The sequence below is a fragment of the Aspergillus thermomutatus genome (assembly GCF_002237265.1).
Source record: "Aspergillus thermomutatus strain HMR AF 39 chromosome Unknown NODE_4, whole genome shotgun sequence".
Lineage (NCBI taxonomy): Eukaryota > Fungi > Ascomycota > Eurotiomycetes > Eurotiales > Aspergillaceae > Aspergillus > Aspergillus thermomutatus.
The window spans coordinates 148,182-164,294 of NW_020798052.1; the positions used below are offsets into that span (position 1 = coordinate 148,182).

Here is a 16,113-nt window from a genome sequence, read left to right on the forward strand (position 1 = left end):
GACGAAGCCATCCAAAGATGATGCCAAGACGCGGTAGTTGGCCCACCTATTTTGGAATACGTATGCCCATTCTCTTGATTGACAAAATGCCTTGCTTGGAGACGATAGTTGTTACGCTTATCAATTGTGGAATAATATACGGCAGTGATCGCAAATAATGAGAGATCATTTACGTCAGACTATTTACATTTACGGCTAAATATGGTATCTATTCACCAATTTCAACAAACGCCGCTGATACTACTACCAAGAACTATTGAAGATGAGGTTAGAAAGCCATCCGAAGATCACTGCGCTGTATGATGTGGCTCTTGAGTATTTCCATCACAGCCATGCCGGCCTATCAGCTCTTGCTGCCCATGCGCTTCATGATTTTGGGTCTTGTTAGATTTCTCAGAAGGCTCAGTCGGAGGTGCTTCTTCATCTGACTTCTGTTGTGCAGCGTTTCGTTCTTCCTCTTCCTCCCCTGGTTCCTTTGGCCGTTCGAGGCCTCGATCGCGGATGAAGAGACAAGCAACGAAACACAATCCAATAAGAGGCACTTGTAGGATGAAGACGCCCCTTGAGGCCTTTGCATACGCGTTGAGGATTTGTGACCAATCAGAAGCGGATATGTCCGACGGCGAAGGAAGAGAGTACGACGAGTGAGCTAGGTACTGATATCCATTGGGTAGGTTTGATCGGAGTGTTGCTTGCAAGATAGCAGCGGAGACCGCCAGTCCACAAGCACCTCCGAGACAACGGAAGAAATTGCGATCTGAGATTACCACCGCTCGGTGAGACTTAGTACAATGAGCTTGAAAAGCGATCAGAGTTGGCTGGAAGGTCCATCCGATACCGATACCGGCAATACCGACAATGACAGCGATCACTGCGGGATGCGTGTGACGATTGAAAAGCAGCATCAGACCAGCGCCCCTAAATAATTCAAGCCGACGGTTTAGAATCCACGCGTTGAGACAAAAGTTCTCTATTCTCGAGGAATACTCACAGAGTCCAGAGGCCAAAACCAGCCCATATCACCTCTCCGTAACGTTTGGTTCGAGAAATATATTGACCGGATGCAATGGAGGCAAGAGCCTGGCAACCAACCATGGGAGCAGTCAAAGCCGCAGAAACTATTGGAGACCACCCTCGTGCGTTTTGATAGTACAGTGGCAGATAGTAGAGGTACGATTGATACACAGCGCCGAGGAGAAAGCTCTGTAAGAACAAAGCACACAAAACTTTGTTCTTGAAGAATACCACTGTCCATACGTCAGCTCCTCTTGAATTCACAAATGACACGAGTCGTAACGCACCTGGAAGCATTGGCAGGGAGGCCACTTTCCACTCGATGAAGATGAACGCAACCAATGAGCACGCTCCAATAACAAGCATACTGATCACCATTGCAGAATCCCACTGAAAGTAGGAGCCACCACCCGATATGGGTATAAGCAGGAAGATGATCCCAATGGATGAGGCAATGATGCCGTAGAAGTCGATCTTGCTCAGGTTCTTCCGGACACCATCCTTACGGGCGTTATTTGGGATCAGGAAAAAGCCAACGACGACGGAGCATGCTGCGAGCGGGGATATGAGCCAAAAGAACCCTCGCCAGGTGGATTTCATGATGAAAGCTGCCGCAATAAAGGGGCCGATCACATTGCCCAGTCCCAGAGATGCTCCTAGAATCCCTTGGTACTTTCCCCGGTCTTCAAGGGTCACAATATCAGACACGATAATCATGGTCAGCGAAGTGACGCCACCTCCTGCAACACCGGCAAGACCTCGAAAGACGTAAAACATTGCTGCATTCTGCGAGAGGCCACAGAGCAAATCGGCGACGCACAGCAGAGCAAGTGCTGATAAGTACACAATCTTCCGTCCAAAGATATCAGAGAGACGTCCGTAAAGCACAGTGAACATGGTGTTTGCGATCAGCGACGAGGTACCCGCCCAGGAAATGGTATTTTCCGCATCGAGGTCTCTGGCAATCGTGGGAAGAGTAACACTGATGCCATTTTGATCCACAAACGTGATAAGGAGAGAGACAGCAAGACCCGAGAAAACTATCAGCAACTGTACAATTGGTAGAATGTTCATCTGGTCATGCAAGGCCTTTTCGGCGGCCTGTTGCCGATTCATGTTTGTGCGCTTCTGGGGTCTAGCTCGTATCGACAGTTGAACATGGGCAAGGTACCCAGACCATAAGCTGCCTCTTGGTATGTATTCCACGAAGGCAAACTTGTCAACAGGATTTCGGTCAATCACTATGGCCGAGAATTCAGGCAAGTATATCAATTTCGGCTCTTTCCACAGGGAGCAACCGCTGATAAATATCACCTCAATAGTGAGTTGGCATGTACAAAGATGGAATTTTTCATCGTACTGTCCAATAGACGCTCAATCGTGAGTGACGTCTCATGAAAGTCACAGCCCAATCCGAGCAGACGCTGCCTATCCTGCTCCAGTGTCGGATTCTTTCCCGACAGAGTCATGGTCAATTACAGAAAAGGACATTTTCAGGTACATCATTTTCTTCGGACATATTTGCCATAGGAGAATGGTACTCCGTACGCCGGACCAATTCCGCGTCGTGGCAGGACGATCGTCGACGCACACTGAAAATGGGTGGAGACTTCTTGTCGGACGTCCGATGAACAAGCCCAGCCGAATTCCGCACAGTGATTGGATATCGGACGAATCGAATACAGAGTGTGTCAATTAGAGGGGCTGCTCGGCATCGCTCAATAGATGGAGAGACCTCTATATTTGATTCACAGTCGCGAAGAGGAGACGACATGGACACATTATTCATCAATAGGAGTTTTTCCGACCGCGGATGATGATATATCCAATTATATCACGTGATGCAGCAAGCCAACAGCGACTTCCGGTGTCGCAGATATAAGCGGATTTCTATAATGATGCATATATACGGTGATCCATCTTACCTTTAAGTACAGTTATGAGAATGCCGGTATTGATGCCAGTCATGGAAACAGACCAACTGCGTCGAAGCATCCACAGGACCGAGGCCTGCGAATCTCAATCAACAGTCATGACCCTTCCTGAGAACATTTTCTCATGTTCAAAAGGGTCTTTCGTCGAGAAACAATAAACAGATTCTGAATTTTCTCTTAGATTCCAATATGACCGGAATAGATCATAAGTTCATGACAAATTCGAGGTTCAGTGTGTCAACTGTGGGGCCCATTCAAGGAGCTGTAGAGTAGGCGCCCAGAGAACGGTACTGTTCGAGATTCGTCTTGGAGAAGGATTATAGTTTCTGGCAGTCGGGTAGATTTTCCCAGACATGATCACGTATGCGCGGGTGGAATCGAAACCGGGAGGCTTCCCGGCTGCCATGGCGGCTGTATGCCTCGTGCGTTGACTGAAGGAGCTTCCACATATTCATGGGTTTCGGCCACACGCTCAACACCGCTGGCACCGGACTGCATTGAAGAACTTGTAGTTCTGCCGACAGGACCCTGGCTGGTTACGTTATTTGAAGCCAAGTACGCCGCACCTGTCATATTTCCCTGATTTGGGATAAAGCTTTGATTCAAAGCTCCACAAGCAGTACAGGTGAACTCGATCTTGAAGTTGGTCAGGATCATCTGTGGCGCAGAAGGATGTCCACTACTGCGTGGCTGTTGGGGAGATTGAGACGGCTCCGTTTGAGGTGCAGACAGTACTGTAGGTGCCGATAATATGTAATCTGACTGCTGCTCATCAGTCGGGCGCAACCCATGACTGAGCGCAATCTGCTCCTGTGGTTGAGCCCCGGGTGGAAGTTGTACTTGGGATGAACGATGCACTGGCTGTGGACGTTGTGATGGAGGCTGTAGCTGCACAGCATTGCGAGCAAGCTCTGCTGGTTGCGGAGATCCATTACGCGGGTCATCGGTCGGCTCTATAGGTCGCTTTTCCAAAAATTCCGACTGATGAACATTGTCCGTAATCCACCTTTGCTCGGAGATGGCACTGTAAACTGAGCCATTGACCGACGGTGTCGCGTTAACCCGGGGCCCCGGCTGGTCATCCCCATTGAAGCCGCGATCCTGTGATTCTTCGTTCTGGTTACGTGGCAGTCTGGGTTGTAATTTGGTGAGGGCTCGGTGCGCTTGTCTTATGGATATATCATATCCATGATACCGCTTGACCGCATCCACAACATCTTGTCCCTTGATCTTGTGACTGAGGTCAAACAGCTTTGGTATCTCGTTGAGTAAGAACCGCACATGCGAAGCCTCGGACCGGGCTGGAGTCGTTCCTGGGGATGCCGCATGTTGTCGACAGCTATGGCTATCTTGAAGGCTCGTTATGTAAGTCTCGTTTTTGTTTGCACGGCAGACAACGCGGAAGTAGCAATTGGCGGACGATCGACACCCTATGACAACGCTTTTCTTGTTGCTCCGAGCCACTCGAAGTTCCCAGTGCTGTCTGACTGATATACTGCGCACAACTGACTTGAACTCTTCCAGCGAGACGAATTGTTGGCCCACGTGGAGCCCCGAGTACATCTCCGTCATGACGGGGTTCGATTACACCGTACAGGGGAGTGGTCGTACGTATCGTGTTCCATCAGTGGTTCATCTGGACGTAGGTAGTAAAGGCGAAGCGCTCCTGCAGGGCCATACCAATTGAGCTGAGCATTGTCCACACACAAAGGCACGACTCTTTAGCCGATCACTGGGAACTTGTGTGCTTGAGCAAGAAAACGGCACATGTAAAATTTGGCATTACTGCGATTGGATTGTGATTTAGGATAGTACGCGCAAGGAGCGCTCTGCTAAGCCGTTGCTTTGGTCCAGATGTAGTCTGAAAAATGACGATAAGGGGATGGGGTGAACCACAACAACGGGCACATGCCAAAAGGTCAAGGCTTGCTGTGCCGCTTTTAGCAGCTTTCTCCGACCACTCACATCAGCCTTTCCTCTAACACCTTCATAGCCACGAGCTGGACACTCTTCGTTCGTGGTTGATTTCACTGCGATCAATGCTTGATCACAGCACTCCATTAGAGGATCTAACAGGATGGCGTCGTACGGCTTTCTTGATCAACCGGAGGAAGGTTGGTGTCGTCGTTCCTCAAGCTCATTTCCTACCACGCTAAATTTCGCACCCAGATAACCTACACAAGTTACGCCTTTTGAATGTCGAAGAGAAACCCTTCAAGCGTATATCGAAACGACTCCTTAACCCCAACTCACTCGTGATTTCCAATGCGACAATCCTCCCCACCCCGCCGCCTGACGGAACAGACGAGAAGGCTACAGCAGCAGCAGAAGCTGAGAGGCAGAAAAGGCTTGACGAATGGCGACATTTCCGCGAAGACGTGAGTCTAGATTTTGCCTCGTTTGAAGGCAGTATTGCACGCATTCAATTTCTCCTTACGAGCAACGAGCGAGAACGCGAGCGGTATGCCGCCGAAAAACTTCGGATTTTGTCCACAATGCAGGCTGTTCGCGAAAACACGGCAGAACTACGGGTGCAACTTGAGGAGGCTCAACGGCTTCTAGCGCTACGGAAAAGCTATGATGAACTGGCTGAGAAGATCACGAGCAACAGACTTCTGAAGCCACGCGAAGATCAGCAGGCGAACTTACAAAAGCTCCAAGCAGAAATTGCGGATCTCGAGAACGAAAGCAAGGAATATGCCAAGACATGGGCCGAGCGGCGAGAACAGTTTGGCCGCATTGTAGAAGAGGGCATGCAACTTCGGCGTCTCATTCGCGATGAGAAGGAGGAAGTGGAGCGCAGAGAAGGCATGCAAGAAGGCGAAGATGGAGAGGAGGGGGACGTTCCTTCGAAAGGCAAGTCTAGCGGAGCCAATACACCTCGACCGGAGTTCGATACCGTCACTCCCTCTCAGCACAGCCAGGATGAAGCGGGTCGATCCTCAGCTGGTTTACACGCAGAGAGAATGTCTGCCACAACAGGGGCAGCGTCTCCCTTGCGACAGGTATCCACCGCTGACCAAGAGGATACCAACATGGATGAAGGTGAGGTGACCGGAGAGGAGGCGTCAGAGCGGCCTGACGAATTGGAAGAAGGAGAGGCTGAACCGGATGATCGAACTGCCGACAAAATGGACACTACGTGAGTTTGAAACTAGGTTGGGATTCATATAGCATGGAGTTAGGCTGGAGGCGTTCACATCCTCGTCAAAATTGTCTTATTATACACCAGATTTGTCTCTCGACTGGTCAGTTAGTCCTACCTGATGGAGGCAGCGCAATCTCAAAAAAACTGCATTGCGAGAATTTCCACTCATCGCTTCTAGGCGATTTCCCTTTTGGCCGTCTTGGCCTTTGCGATGGCCTCCTTGCCAGCAGTGATCTGGTCTACATTGCTCTCGGGGCCCTTCTTTCCCTCCTCGGCCTGTCGGAATGTCAGGAATAGTCAAATTGCCGCAATCACATACACGACTCACCAGAAGGCTCTCAAGTTTTGCTACCGCCTCATCGATCTTCTGCTTCAAACTGGGCAAAACCTTCTTGGTCTCTTCAAGTGCAAGGCGCTGCGGGTAGAGGACATGAGTGTCAGAATCGAGCAACTGTCTTTCACTCTAGTGAGACCCACCTCCTGCTTCAGCATGTATTCTCGGTTCTCGTCCTCGCCAGCCTGTTGAGACTCCAGCTTTTGGATTCTTTCCGTCTGTTGTTGGAGCTCGCGGTGGTAGGACGCCTCTTCCTTCACCAGGCGTTCAACAGAGGCTGTAGCAATTTCGAGTTGAGAGCGTGGTGCCATATTGATGATTTGGCCTACATAACTTGTCAGTAACCATCAATTGTCTAGCATCTGACCAAAGCTTCCATTGAAATAGGCGGGCAAAGATATTTCAGATGATGTCATGCAAGTAACATATTTAAAATTTCAATTGCTTCTCGGGTGCTCAACATGTGCAGACCGTAGACAACTCGGGCATATTCATTGGAGCCCTTTGCCCAGTAAAGAGATGCAATGGTGCGCCCGCCGTCGAGGGTCTCAAATGTATGGCTAGAAATTCCGCAGAGGTGTGTATGCAAATATCAAGAACGAGACCAACATACCTTCTGCCTGATTCTTTGTGCTTGATGAAGAGAGAGCTCCTACAGCTCAAGGAGTAACTCAGTGATACGACTTTGTTAAGCTGTAGTAGGTAATTCAAGGTAATTGTCGTCTTCCCATGCCCCTCCATCGCTATGATGCTATCAAAAAGAGCTAGTTTGCAGTGTTTGGTTGAAGGGGAATCACGTGGGATGCTTTGTGTATAGTATCCAATTATCCATGCTTTCGAGGAAGCGATATCACCTTTTCAACATTATTATTGGCTACCTACAGTGATAGCGAGGTGACGCTTCAAGCATCCAAAGTCATGTTCCTACAGGGTCTAAATGCAATTGCTTCTAGTAGCATTGATGTCTTATGAACTCGTGTCATCAGTTCTTAACCTAACATAAATGCTGAAATAACAGATGGGCATGCTACAGACACTTCGAGGAGGCTCAGTCTGCCTCAAGATGCTGGAACCTACAGACTCCATCTCCGCTAATAAGCACATCCAAATGAGTCTGCTCTGTTGCCCACGTGTAGGCGTTTAGATGCCATAGCCTCCTGCACTTGGCCAAGACGTTGCCCGATCCGTTGTTCGTCCACGACGAGGTCGAGATAAGCGAGTTCAACGATAATCAGCCGCAAGCACAGCCTAGAGAAGATCTAGGGCGCCGTAATAGAATAGACTCAATACAGGCCTGTTTGGTACTCTTCACTGCGATCTTTTTCTTGAAGGCGTGGCGCCGCCTAGCGTGGGACACATACGAGGCTACTCTGTGGCTTTTCGCACCTGATTTCCGTAATGAAGTCAACATATGGAGCTCAAACTTCGATCGACTCGAAGGCCTTTGATCTTGAGCGCCCTGTGGTACACGCCTGGCAAGGCTGACTGGGGAGAGCTGTCAAAGCTCAGAGGACCCTTGATGGGTATATAAGCCTGCATTCCTTCCCAAAGATAATATCGCAATGCTTTCTCGATATCGAGGAATTTCTGATTATATCAGTATTGTTCACAAGTTAAACTTTGCTTGTCGCCCATATCTCCCTAATTTCCATATCTTCCTGGTGTTTCTTGACTCTATACGGTTCCCAAGATGCGGTATGCTGCGATGACAGTTCCCACTCGTAGCAGAATTGCTCATCATCTTGCTCTAGATACGCGATCTCCCGACCAAGCGAGTATCTCGTGCTTACGGGCGCTGGAATTGACGATATACGGATATGCAAGAAAGCCATTGTCATGCCATGGCAGCGAGTATGTCTTTCTCAAGCATCAGTTAGGGTCTTGAAGTGGCTGACTTCTCGTTCTACAATCAAGTGCGCGAGAATCTCTGTCGCGCCTTTCGACTTCTCCCTCAACCTCCAAGCCATGACTACTGAAAAGCTGCAGTTCTCCCTGCCAGCAGTCTTTACAATCGGCCCCGATAATGAAGCCGAGGCTCTAAAGAAATATGCGTTGCTTCTGTCTGGCAGCACCTCCGAGGCAGATTTGGCTAAGACCAAGGATCTGACAGACCCCACAAGACGAAATCATGTCCAAGACATTGTCAAGGGTATCATTGAAGGCGAGACCCGTGTCATCGTCTCCAGCATGACTATGGAAGAGATTTTCAAGGAGAGACAAGTTTTCAAGACAAAGGGTCTGTGATTGTTATCGAGTCCGAATCTTGAACTTACTGACGGGATCCTGAGTAGTCATTCGAAACGTTCAGAGCGAGCTTCAGCAATTCGGACTGAAAATGTACGTTTGGAACATTGAATTCTTGTCGGCACGCAGACTTATGCATTTTATAGTTATAACGCCAACGTGAAGGAGCTCCAGGATACGCCAGGCAGCGAGTACTTCGCCTTCCTAAGCCGTAAAGCTCACGAAGGAGCCCTCAACCAGGCCAAGATTGATGTGGCTGAGGCACGAATGAGGGGCGAAATCGGTGAGGCCGAAAAGAAAGGACGAACAAAACAGGAGATCTCGAAGATCGATGCCGACACTGCAGTCTTGGAGACAAAGCGGAAGGCCGAAAAGGCCAAGGCAGACTCTGAGCTCATGAACCGTCAGACTGAGCTAGATAATAGCGTTCGGCTTGCCAAAATTGCAGCTCAACGCCAAGCAGAAATGAGGGACGCAGAGCTGCAGAAACAGGTTGAGTCCAAGCGTGCAGAAACCGAGCTTGAACGCCTGCGAGCCATTGAGGTCACAAAAAGCAAGGTTGCACGCGAGTCTGCTCAGGAGAATGCAGACGCTTCCTTCTATACTGAACAGAAAGCTACAGATGCACAGTTATACAGGCGAAAGATGGAAGCTGATGCTACCTGTACGTTTTTTGGAGTTACGTTTCCTTCTTACCTTTTCATTTGCACTGATGATGTCAGATTATCGCCAGAGCAAAGAGGCAGACGCCGCTTTCTATCAGCAGAAGCGCGAGGCAGAAGGAATCCTAGAAATGGCCAAAGCATATGGCGCGCTCGTCGATGTTCTCGGTGGCCCTCAGGCTTTCCTGCAGTATAGGATGCTGGAGACCGGCACTTACGAGAAGTTGGCTCAGGCAAACGGCCTCGCTATTCAAGGTCTTCAACCCAAGATTACTACATGGAACACTGGTGAGTAATACTGCTTCGTCCTCGGCGAGAATGTCATTGTAACATCCCTTCCAGGGAATGGGTCCAGCTCCAACGACTCGATGGGCCCAATCAGAGACATTATGCAGAATCTTCCGCCTCTTTTCAGCACAATCCATGAGCAGACTGGCATTTCACCGCCGACTTGGTTGGCTCAGATGCCTTCTGGTCAGCAAATTCAGTGATGAGCAGACTAGAAACTTGGTGAACGTAGTCAGAGTGGCCGGATTTCCGCTTGCCGAGGATTCTTGGGGCTGTTTTGGAGTTGCTTGGTGAAATAGAAGGTTACACATCGCTGCCGTTTCTTTGTCCTCATATCTTTTGTCCTTTCTTCTAGCATCATACATTTGCGGCCTTTGAATACCTATGCATTCATCTCTAGTAGGCAACTCGCTTGCTTCAAAGTATCCTGTGATATAATTAGCAATGGCAAGTCATGCGGCAGGTCCATAAATATATTCACTGCTCCATCATGACATTAAGAATCCCAAGTCATTGAAAGGACCATGGCTCAATGCTTGTCAACCTATTATTGTCCAGTAGAGGAGAAACTAACTCTCAATGAATAATGGCCGATCAATGATATTCACCAGATGTTTAGATATCTCCATTATCCTCGTGAATCAATATCTGACCAATAAGATCATGTGACACACATCATCCGCCTTCGGCCATTGTCATCGCCAGTTGCGCATCATTATCTCCTATTCAATCCGAGTACATAAATGCTATGGGGATAATTGACTGCTGGCGCTCAGCTTATATGCTTTGGCGTCCTTTTACCTGCACCTCGTCCAATACTTCCGGACCATTAATTCTCTCTACCTTCTTCATGCCATCATATTCTTTCTTATCTAGTCTTTCATCACATCCAGGATAATGCCGCCGCCATCGCTTTTACAGCTTTGCACCGCAACTGCCATTAGGAATGTCAAATGTCAGTGGAGAGTGCGAGTAATCCCTTACCGGAACATTGTCTAAAAGTGTTTTGCAGATTTGAACGACATTGGCAATGTTCCATATTCGCTTGCTCGTCCGTTTCTTCTCAAAATCGAGAGCCCCGAGAAACTCGTGTGTGGCCCCTGTTTACATGTTGTTGGGTTGATTTGCTGACGCTAAACCGCTTGCCCTATCTTAGAGATCTCTAGAATTGCTATCGCCGCATATCATGGAAGACGATGCCGAACTGTGGCTTGATTTCATCAAACGGGATATACCAAGATGGGACGAGTACGATTTGCCCGAACAATCCGATTGCTGGTACGACATATACTGCGATCTCCGGGAACGTGTCCAAAAAGCAGTGGAGGAGGACGCAGAGAAGCTCAAGATGGCTCTCGATGGCATCAACTCTGAGCGTGCCAAACATAGCGCTAAGTTCGTCACTGACCGACGGATTATTCCGCTGCCTCGAGAAAGGCCAACGACGAAGCAACGGTATGCTTCGTTCGACAGGAAGATGGGAGGTATTACGCCAAGATTTGCTTCTCCAAGGAGCGGGCTGGGTTCGTCTGAACCCCTGGGGGCACCTGCCTGGTCGTATGAGCGACCGCAGCTTCCTCGGCTGGAGAAGAGGAAGAGCAACATCTTCAACCTGACGAAGAGAAACCCTGTCCTCGCAGTACCAACCAAGCAACTAAACAACAGAGCCAGTCAGGTTAAACAGGCTCCTCGTTCCTTGATTGAGGAGCACCGACGAGCTCCCGATCCGGTTGTTCCTCGGCGCAACGGCCCTCCAACCTTAGTAGCACCCGGGCGATCGAGGCTGCAGAGCACTCGCTCCTCTGGAGGGCCTAGCCATTTTGTCGTCAGCGCGTCATTGCGCGAAAGAGAAGCGAGGCTCCGAGCGTTGACATCGGGGAAGCAGACGGGCTCATCGACCCCGAAGTTTTCTGAAAGCTCGCCGGCTCCGGCTCGAGTGCCATACCGAGCATCAGCAACTGCCGCAAGCAAAAGCTCGCAGGATTCTCCGGCCTCATCCTCGACTCAAGAAACATCTGGTTCTCTTCCGGTGGGCCAATTACAGGGTACGAAGGAGACGGCCGCTGCTGAGAGCGCCAAACCAGCTCTGCTGGAGGCGATTCCTCACCCCGACATATTAGAGGTTCCTCCCGCTCAACCGCCACGCGCAGTCATGCGGAAGAGACCGGCACCGAGTCTGTTCATCCAGCCAAAGAAGAAAAAGGTCAATTGACGACGTGCCGTGTGTTCATGCTTCAAAGATGACTTCTGATTGATTATACATAGCCTCAGATTTCCGAATATCTTCATCTCGTACTTTTGACATTCATTAGGGCTTATCATTTCTATTCATTGGCAATATTGGTCGGCTCTTTCATTTCCGTCAAGGATCATTTTTGGGATCATCGTGGGATTAGCCATTGTATCTGTATGGAGTTTGGATGGGACGCGACGGGATTGGCACAAATATGGTACAGCGTGGACACTTCCCTACAGCGTGGTGATGCATGACTAGTCTAAAGCTTAGGATCGGTCCGGCTTTCGGAGCGAGTGAACAAGGGATTGCAACCCTTCTCTTGATATGTGTACATTCTTCAATGATCATTAATGCGTTCACATGGTTAGTAGAGAGACGCCTAGGCTTGAAAAGAAGACATTGTGCAGCGCCTGGTGTGCAGGAGCTGTGCGCGATAGTCGAGGATCAAATGCTCTTCCACTTCGTTTGTCACAGCTAATTCTCAGTCGCTTCCTCATGCTCAACACGTCTGGGGTATAGAATGGGCGAAACTTCGTATGCTGTCCTGGAGTTCTCCCCCGCTTTACGATCGAACGCGTGTCACAGCTCCAGCTCATTATCTATTCGCGTAGATCTCCATAGCGTCAACTGTGATGAAGGAACCCATTAAGCGTCGCAGCCACCGCGCAGAGCAAGGACAAGATGCAGCGTCGCGCCACCTTCTAGATTATATTCTGAAGCGGTCTTGTCGTCGGCCCTTCAGGTGCGAACATCGTCAGCGAATTGCAACAGCACATACATAGTAACATCACATACATTTGCTTTCCACCGAAAATCAGTCGTTGTTGAACAGGGGGGATACCCTCTTTCTCTTCGACGCGCTCCTTTATCCGGGACACCTGGTACAAGTCTCAGTATATGCTTTCGCAAATATCCTTCGGTATGTAGTGTGCAGGTCTTCTTTCGTTCCGTTCACGGCGAAGACGATGCTGTCGGACAACGTGGAGTCCACAGCGAAAGGGAAGCGGAGCATGCAACAAATAAGTATGTACCTTGTAATCAGGCTCGATGTCCAGTTCGATTTCTTTGCCGGTGAGGGTACGGACTCTATATAGTAAATCATCGGTTAGCTCAGGCCAGGTCCCCAGTGCCAGACACGATTGATCAGCCCGCTACTTGCGGTGATCTACTCACTTGATCAACATTTTCAGGTTTATTCAGTGAAATGTAGCTCACAGACTTGAAGAAATAGCAAGAAATAGCAGCCAACGCGCTAAAACGAAGATAATAGTATTGAGGCGAGCAAGAGTGAGATGACGGTGATTGATCGGAGATGATGGTGACGGAAGGCTTCGCCGTAGCGGGGTTATCGGTGGGGCAGTAATGGAAGGGGACGTTTGATGTACTCCGTAGAGTCAGCATAGAAGGACAGTCTCTTAGTCGATGGAAAGTCCGTTTAAAGACTGTTGGCTTTTTGACATAGGACTTATGTCAATGTATGATGTTCTCCATATATTATTGTGTAGCTTACACGGGCAGGGTTGAAGTTGTCTGGTCTCTATACTTGCAGAGTGCTGATTGTGAACTTGATGCTATGCATGTACTAGCATGTATATATTTTGCTATTTTTGGCTGGCAGCAACCAGTATCTAGGCTTGGCCGAATTTCAACCATTGACACCAACCTTTGAAGACACTTTCTTCAATATGGCACAAGACTCAAGCCAAAACCCCTTTGACGAATTGATCTCCAAGTGTCAAGGCAACCCGGTAAATGTCCACAGCCTCGTCTGGACTTATAGTTGTTGACTCCAAATAGGCTAAGATTCAAGCTCAATATGAAGCGCACCGGTCTACGAGGAATGCAAAGTCCAAGGCCCACATCCTCAGTCCGAACTTCACAGGATGGCAGGTCGATGAAATCCTGAAGAAGCTACATATACAGACGACTATATCCAGCCATGACGGCCAGACACCTTTCGTTGATCACAGGAACAATCTCAACTTTTACGCACGACCCCCACAACATATAAAGGACTTTATTGCTGAGATTCAAAAAGAAATTCAGAGTGTTGTGCCAAGTGAGCTATCAACCAGCTTCTGTCTTCTAAGCCGATGACTGACTGTTAATAGGCATATGGCTTACACCACCCGACTTCTTACATATGACTGTCCTTGAGATGGCCAGTTCCCGGTCTTCTTTGGAGATCGACGCTCTTGTCTCTCACCTAGAGCAAAGTGGTGTGATTCCGGATTTGGTCAACTATACCTTCAACCACCGGGCACGGCTGGTCAAGCCTAGTGTCAGCTTCGACGCAGCAGCCATGGCCCTGAGCTTCGTTCCTGCCTCCGGAGAGCAATCAGGATGGAGTCGCGCCGCGGACGACGACAATTATACGTATCACCACCTGCGACGAGATCTGTACGCTGGGGTCGCAGCTACGGGATTACAACTGAAGCCTAGGTACCTAGTACCCTCGGCGCATATCACGATTGCCAGGTTCATCACACATGATGGGTTTCAGCTTGAGAAGTTGGGCGTGGATGGGGAATTGGCGTTTGGTTGTGAGCGCGTTGCGGCCTTGGTAGACAAGGTCGAGCAGATCAACCAGAAAATCCAAGAAAAGTACTGGCCTCGAGTGAATCGGACCGTATCTTCTGAAGCAGAATGGATTGTGGGAGAAGAAACGGGGTTAGAGCTTTGCAAGGGACCATGTTGGTACGGAAAAGGAGAGAAAGTGCTTGTTGGGAAAGCATTTGCGCACGAGATTTGAGTTCGGAATTTACAGACAAGACGTACAAATGCGGAATTCAAAATTGATAGGGCGATCCGAAGAGAATAATGGTAATAACGGAGATGATGCCTGGGGCAGCCAGCGGCCTTGGCACACACACCCGAAGCGGTTAGTGCCCACCCGAAACAGGGCCCTAAGCGAACGAAATCCCACAACCCACGTACAGTCCGACTCGCTCCTCTCCGACAAGAGACTATCCAACGACCACCAATCTCGCGATCCGGCCAACTCAGTCAAAATGGTAAGGACATATTTGCGTTTTTCGTGCTCGCATGCTGTTTCCATCCTGGAGATTCGGAGAAGTTCTGTCGAAAACTCGGTACTTGGCGATGAAACGAGATATTTGTTCGGGTTCGAGGACGATGAAATTGCGGACAACGGAAAAAGGATGAAAATGCTATCGATCGCAAACCACGATAAATTTCGCTCGGATATGAGATATTGAACTAGTCTCATGCGTCAGAACTCAGATGAGAAAATATGGGATATTCCTCGAAGCGATGAGGATGAAACGAACGCCCGGACAGTGAAAGGCTCAGCGCATCAAATTGAAAATACCGACGAATATCCTCTCGCCAGAAGAACTTGTGACCTAGGCTCTGCCAACAATCTCTTCCTATGATCACCGGTGCCGAGTTCGACAGGATTCTCCGATGAACAGGACACGGAAACATGCAGCACCAAGAGGCTATTGGATTGTAACGGACAGTTGCTGATAGCTCTTGCGCTCACCAGGTCAACGTTCCCAAAACCCGCCGGACGTACTGCAAGTCCAAGGAGTGCCACAAGCACACTCAGCACAAGGTCACCCAGTACAAGGCTGGCAAGGTGAATACAATCCAGACGCCATGGTAGACGAGTTGGCACAGACACTGATGATGGATCGATTAGGCCTCCCTGTACGCCCAGGGTAAGCGTCGTTACGACCGCAAGCAGAGCGGTTACGGTGGTCAGACCAAGCCTGTCTTCCACAAGAAGGCCAAGACCACCAAGAAGATCGTCCTGCGTCTTGAGTGCACTGCCTGCAAGACCAAGAAGCAGCTCGCTCTGAAGCGTTGCAAGCACTTCGAGTTGGGGTACGTTGAGTCTGCGACTGTGGTGACGTCTGGTTCATACATACTAACGCGCTTTTTTTCGCTGTGTAGTGGTGACAAGAAGACTAAGGGTGCTGCTCTTGTTTTCTAAATTTGCGATTTCCTTGTTCGGCTCTGGGTTTCGTGCATTGCAGACCGGTCTACTACTCCGGCGGAGGGCATATGACATTGGCAATGGAAAAAATAAAATAGGAATTCATATTCACAAAATGACAATATGACTCCTAGATTATGAGTCTCTTCACGAATTGCTCTTGTGTTCCATGTAGACCGTCGTGTTAGCCTCGCAACTCTTGCAAAATCTTTGGCAATGCGCCCTGGCAATATCCGTTTCGTCTTGTCAAATCCTGAAGCAACTGAACTCTGAGAACCTCTGACAAGCGCAT

General features: G+C 49.2%; 7 protein-coding genes across 7 annotated transcripts; 4 read left to right on the forward strand and 3 right to left on the reverse strand.

Moving 5' to 3' along the window:
* Positions 1–287: 287 nt before the first annotated feature.
* CDV56_109119 (putative MFS transporter) lies at positions 288–2,130 on the reverse strand (the record flags this gene model as incomplete). Its single annotated transcript, XM_026762738.1, has 3 exons — positions 288–918; positions 992–1,247; positions 1,302–2,130. 3 exons carry the CDS (start codon positions 2,128–2,130, stop codon positions 288–290), a joined length of 1,716 nt encoding a protein of 571 aa, XP_026618776.1.
* Positions 2,131–3,305: 1,175 nt separating this feature from the next.
* Positions 3,306–4,520, reverse strand: CDV56_109154 (uncharacterized protein; the record flags this gene model as incomplete). Its single annotated transcript, XM_026762773.1, has 1 exon — positions 3,306–4,520. One exon carries the CDS (start codon positions 4,518–4,520, stop codon positions 3,306–3,308), a length of 1,215 nt encoding a protein of 404 aa, XP_026618777.1.
* A 505-nt stretch (positions 4,521–5,025) lies between these two features.
* Positions 5,026–6,094, forward strand: CDV56_109166 (uncharacterized protein; the record flags this gene model as incomplete). Its single annotated transcript, XM_026762785.1, has 2 exons — positions 5,026–5,062; positions 5,118–6,094. The coding sequence occupies 2 exons, from the start codon at positions 5,026–5,028 to the stop codon at positions 6,092–6,094; spliced, it is 1,014 nt and encodes a 337-aa protein (XP_026618778.1).
* A 176-nt stretch (positions 6,095–6,270) lies between these two features.
* CDV56_109181 (putative tubulin-specific chaperone Rbl2) lies at positions 6,271–6,741 on the reverse strand (the record flags this gene model as incomplete). Its single annotated transcript, XM_026762800.1, has 3 exons — positions 6,271–6,372; positions 6,425–6,511; positions 6,574–6,741. 3 exons carry the CDS (start codon positions 6,739–6,741, stop codon positions 6,271–6,273), a joined length of 357 nt encoding a protein of 118 aa, XP_026618779.1.
* Positions 6,742–8,120: 1,379 nt separating this feature from the next.
* On the forward strand, positions 8,121–9,827 carry CDV56_109200 (flotillin domain protein; the record flags this gene model as incomplete). Its single annotated transcript, XM_026762819.1, has 7 exons — positions 8,121–8,125; positions 8,182–8,281; positions 8,345–8,666; positions 8,722–8,767; positions 8,821–9,338; positions 9,397–9,624; positions 9,679–9,827. 7 exons carry the CDS (start codon positions 8,121–8,123, stop codon positions 9,825–9,827), a joined length of 1,368 nt encoding a protein of 455 aa, XP_026618780.1.
* A 694-nt stretch (positions 9,828–10,521) lies between these two features.
* CDV56_109225 (elongin A domain-containing protein) lies at positions 10,522–11,836 on the forward strand (the record flags this gene model as incomplete). Its single annotated transcript, XM_026762844.1, has 3 exons — positions 10,522–10,579; positions 10,637–10,713; positions 10,781–11,836. The coding sequence occupies 3 exons, from the start codon at positions 10,522–10,524 to the stop codon at positions 11,834–11,836; spliced, it is 1,191 nt and encodes a 396-aa protein (XP_026618781.1).
* Positions 11,837–13,545: 1,709 nt separating this feature from the next.
* CDV56_109256 (60S ribosomal eL42 domain-containing protein) lies at positions 13,546–15,818 on the forward strand (the record flags this gene model as incomplete). The annotated part of the gene is made up of 7 exons (XM_026762875.1): positions 13,546–13,608; positions 13,658–13,919; positions 13,972–14,553; positions 14,663–14,874; positions 15,369–15,461; positions 15,525–15,709; positions 15,779–15,818. 7 exons carry the CDS (start codon positions 13,546–13,548, stop codon positions 15,816–15,818), a joined length of 1,437 nt encoding a protein of 478 aa, XP_026618782.1.
* Positions 15,819–16,113: the final 295 nt, after the last annotated feature.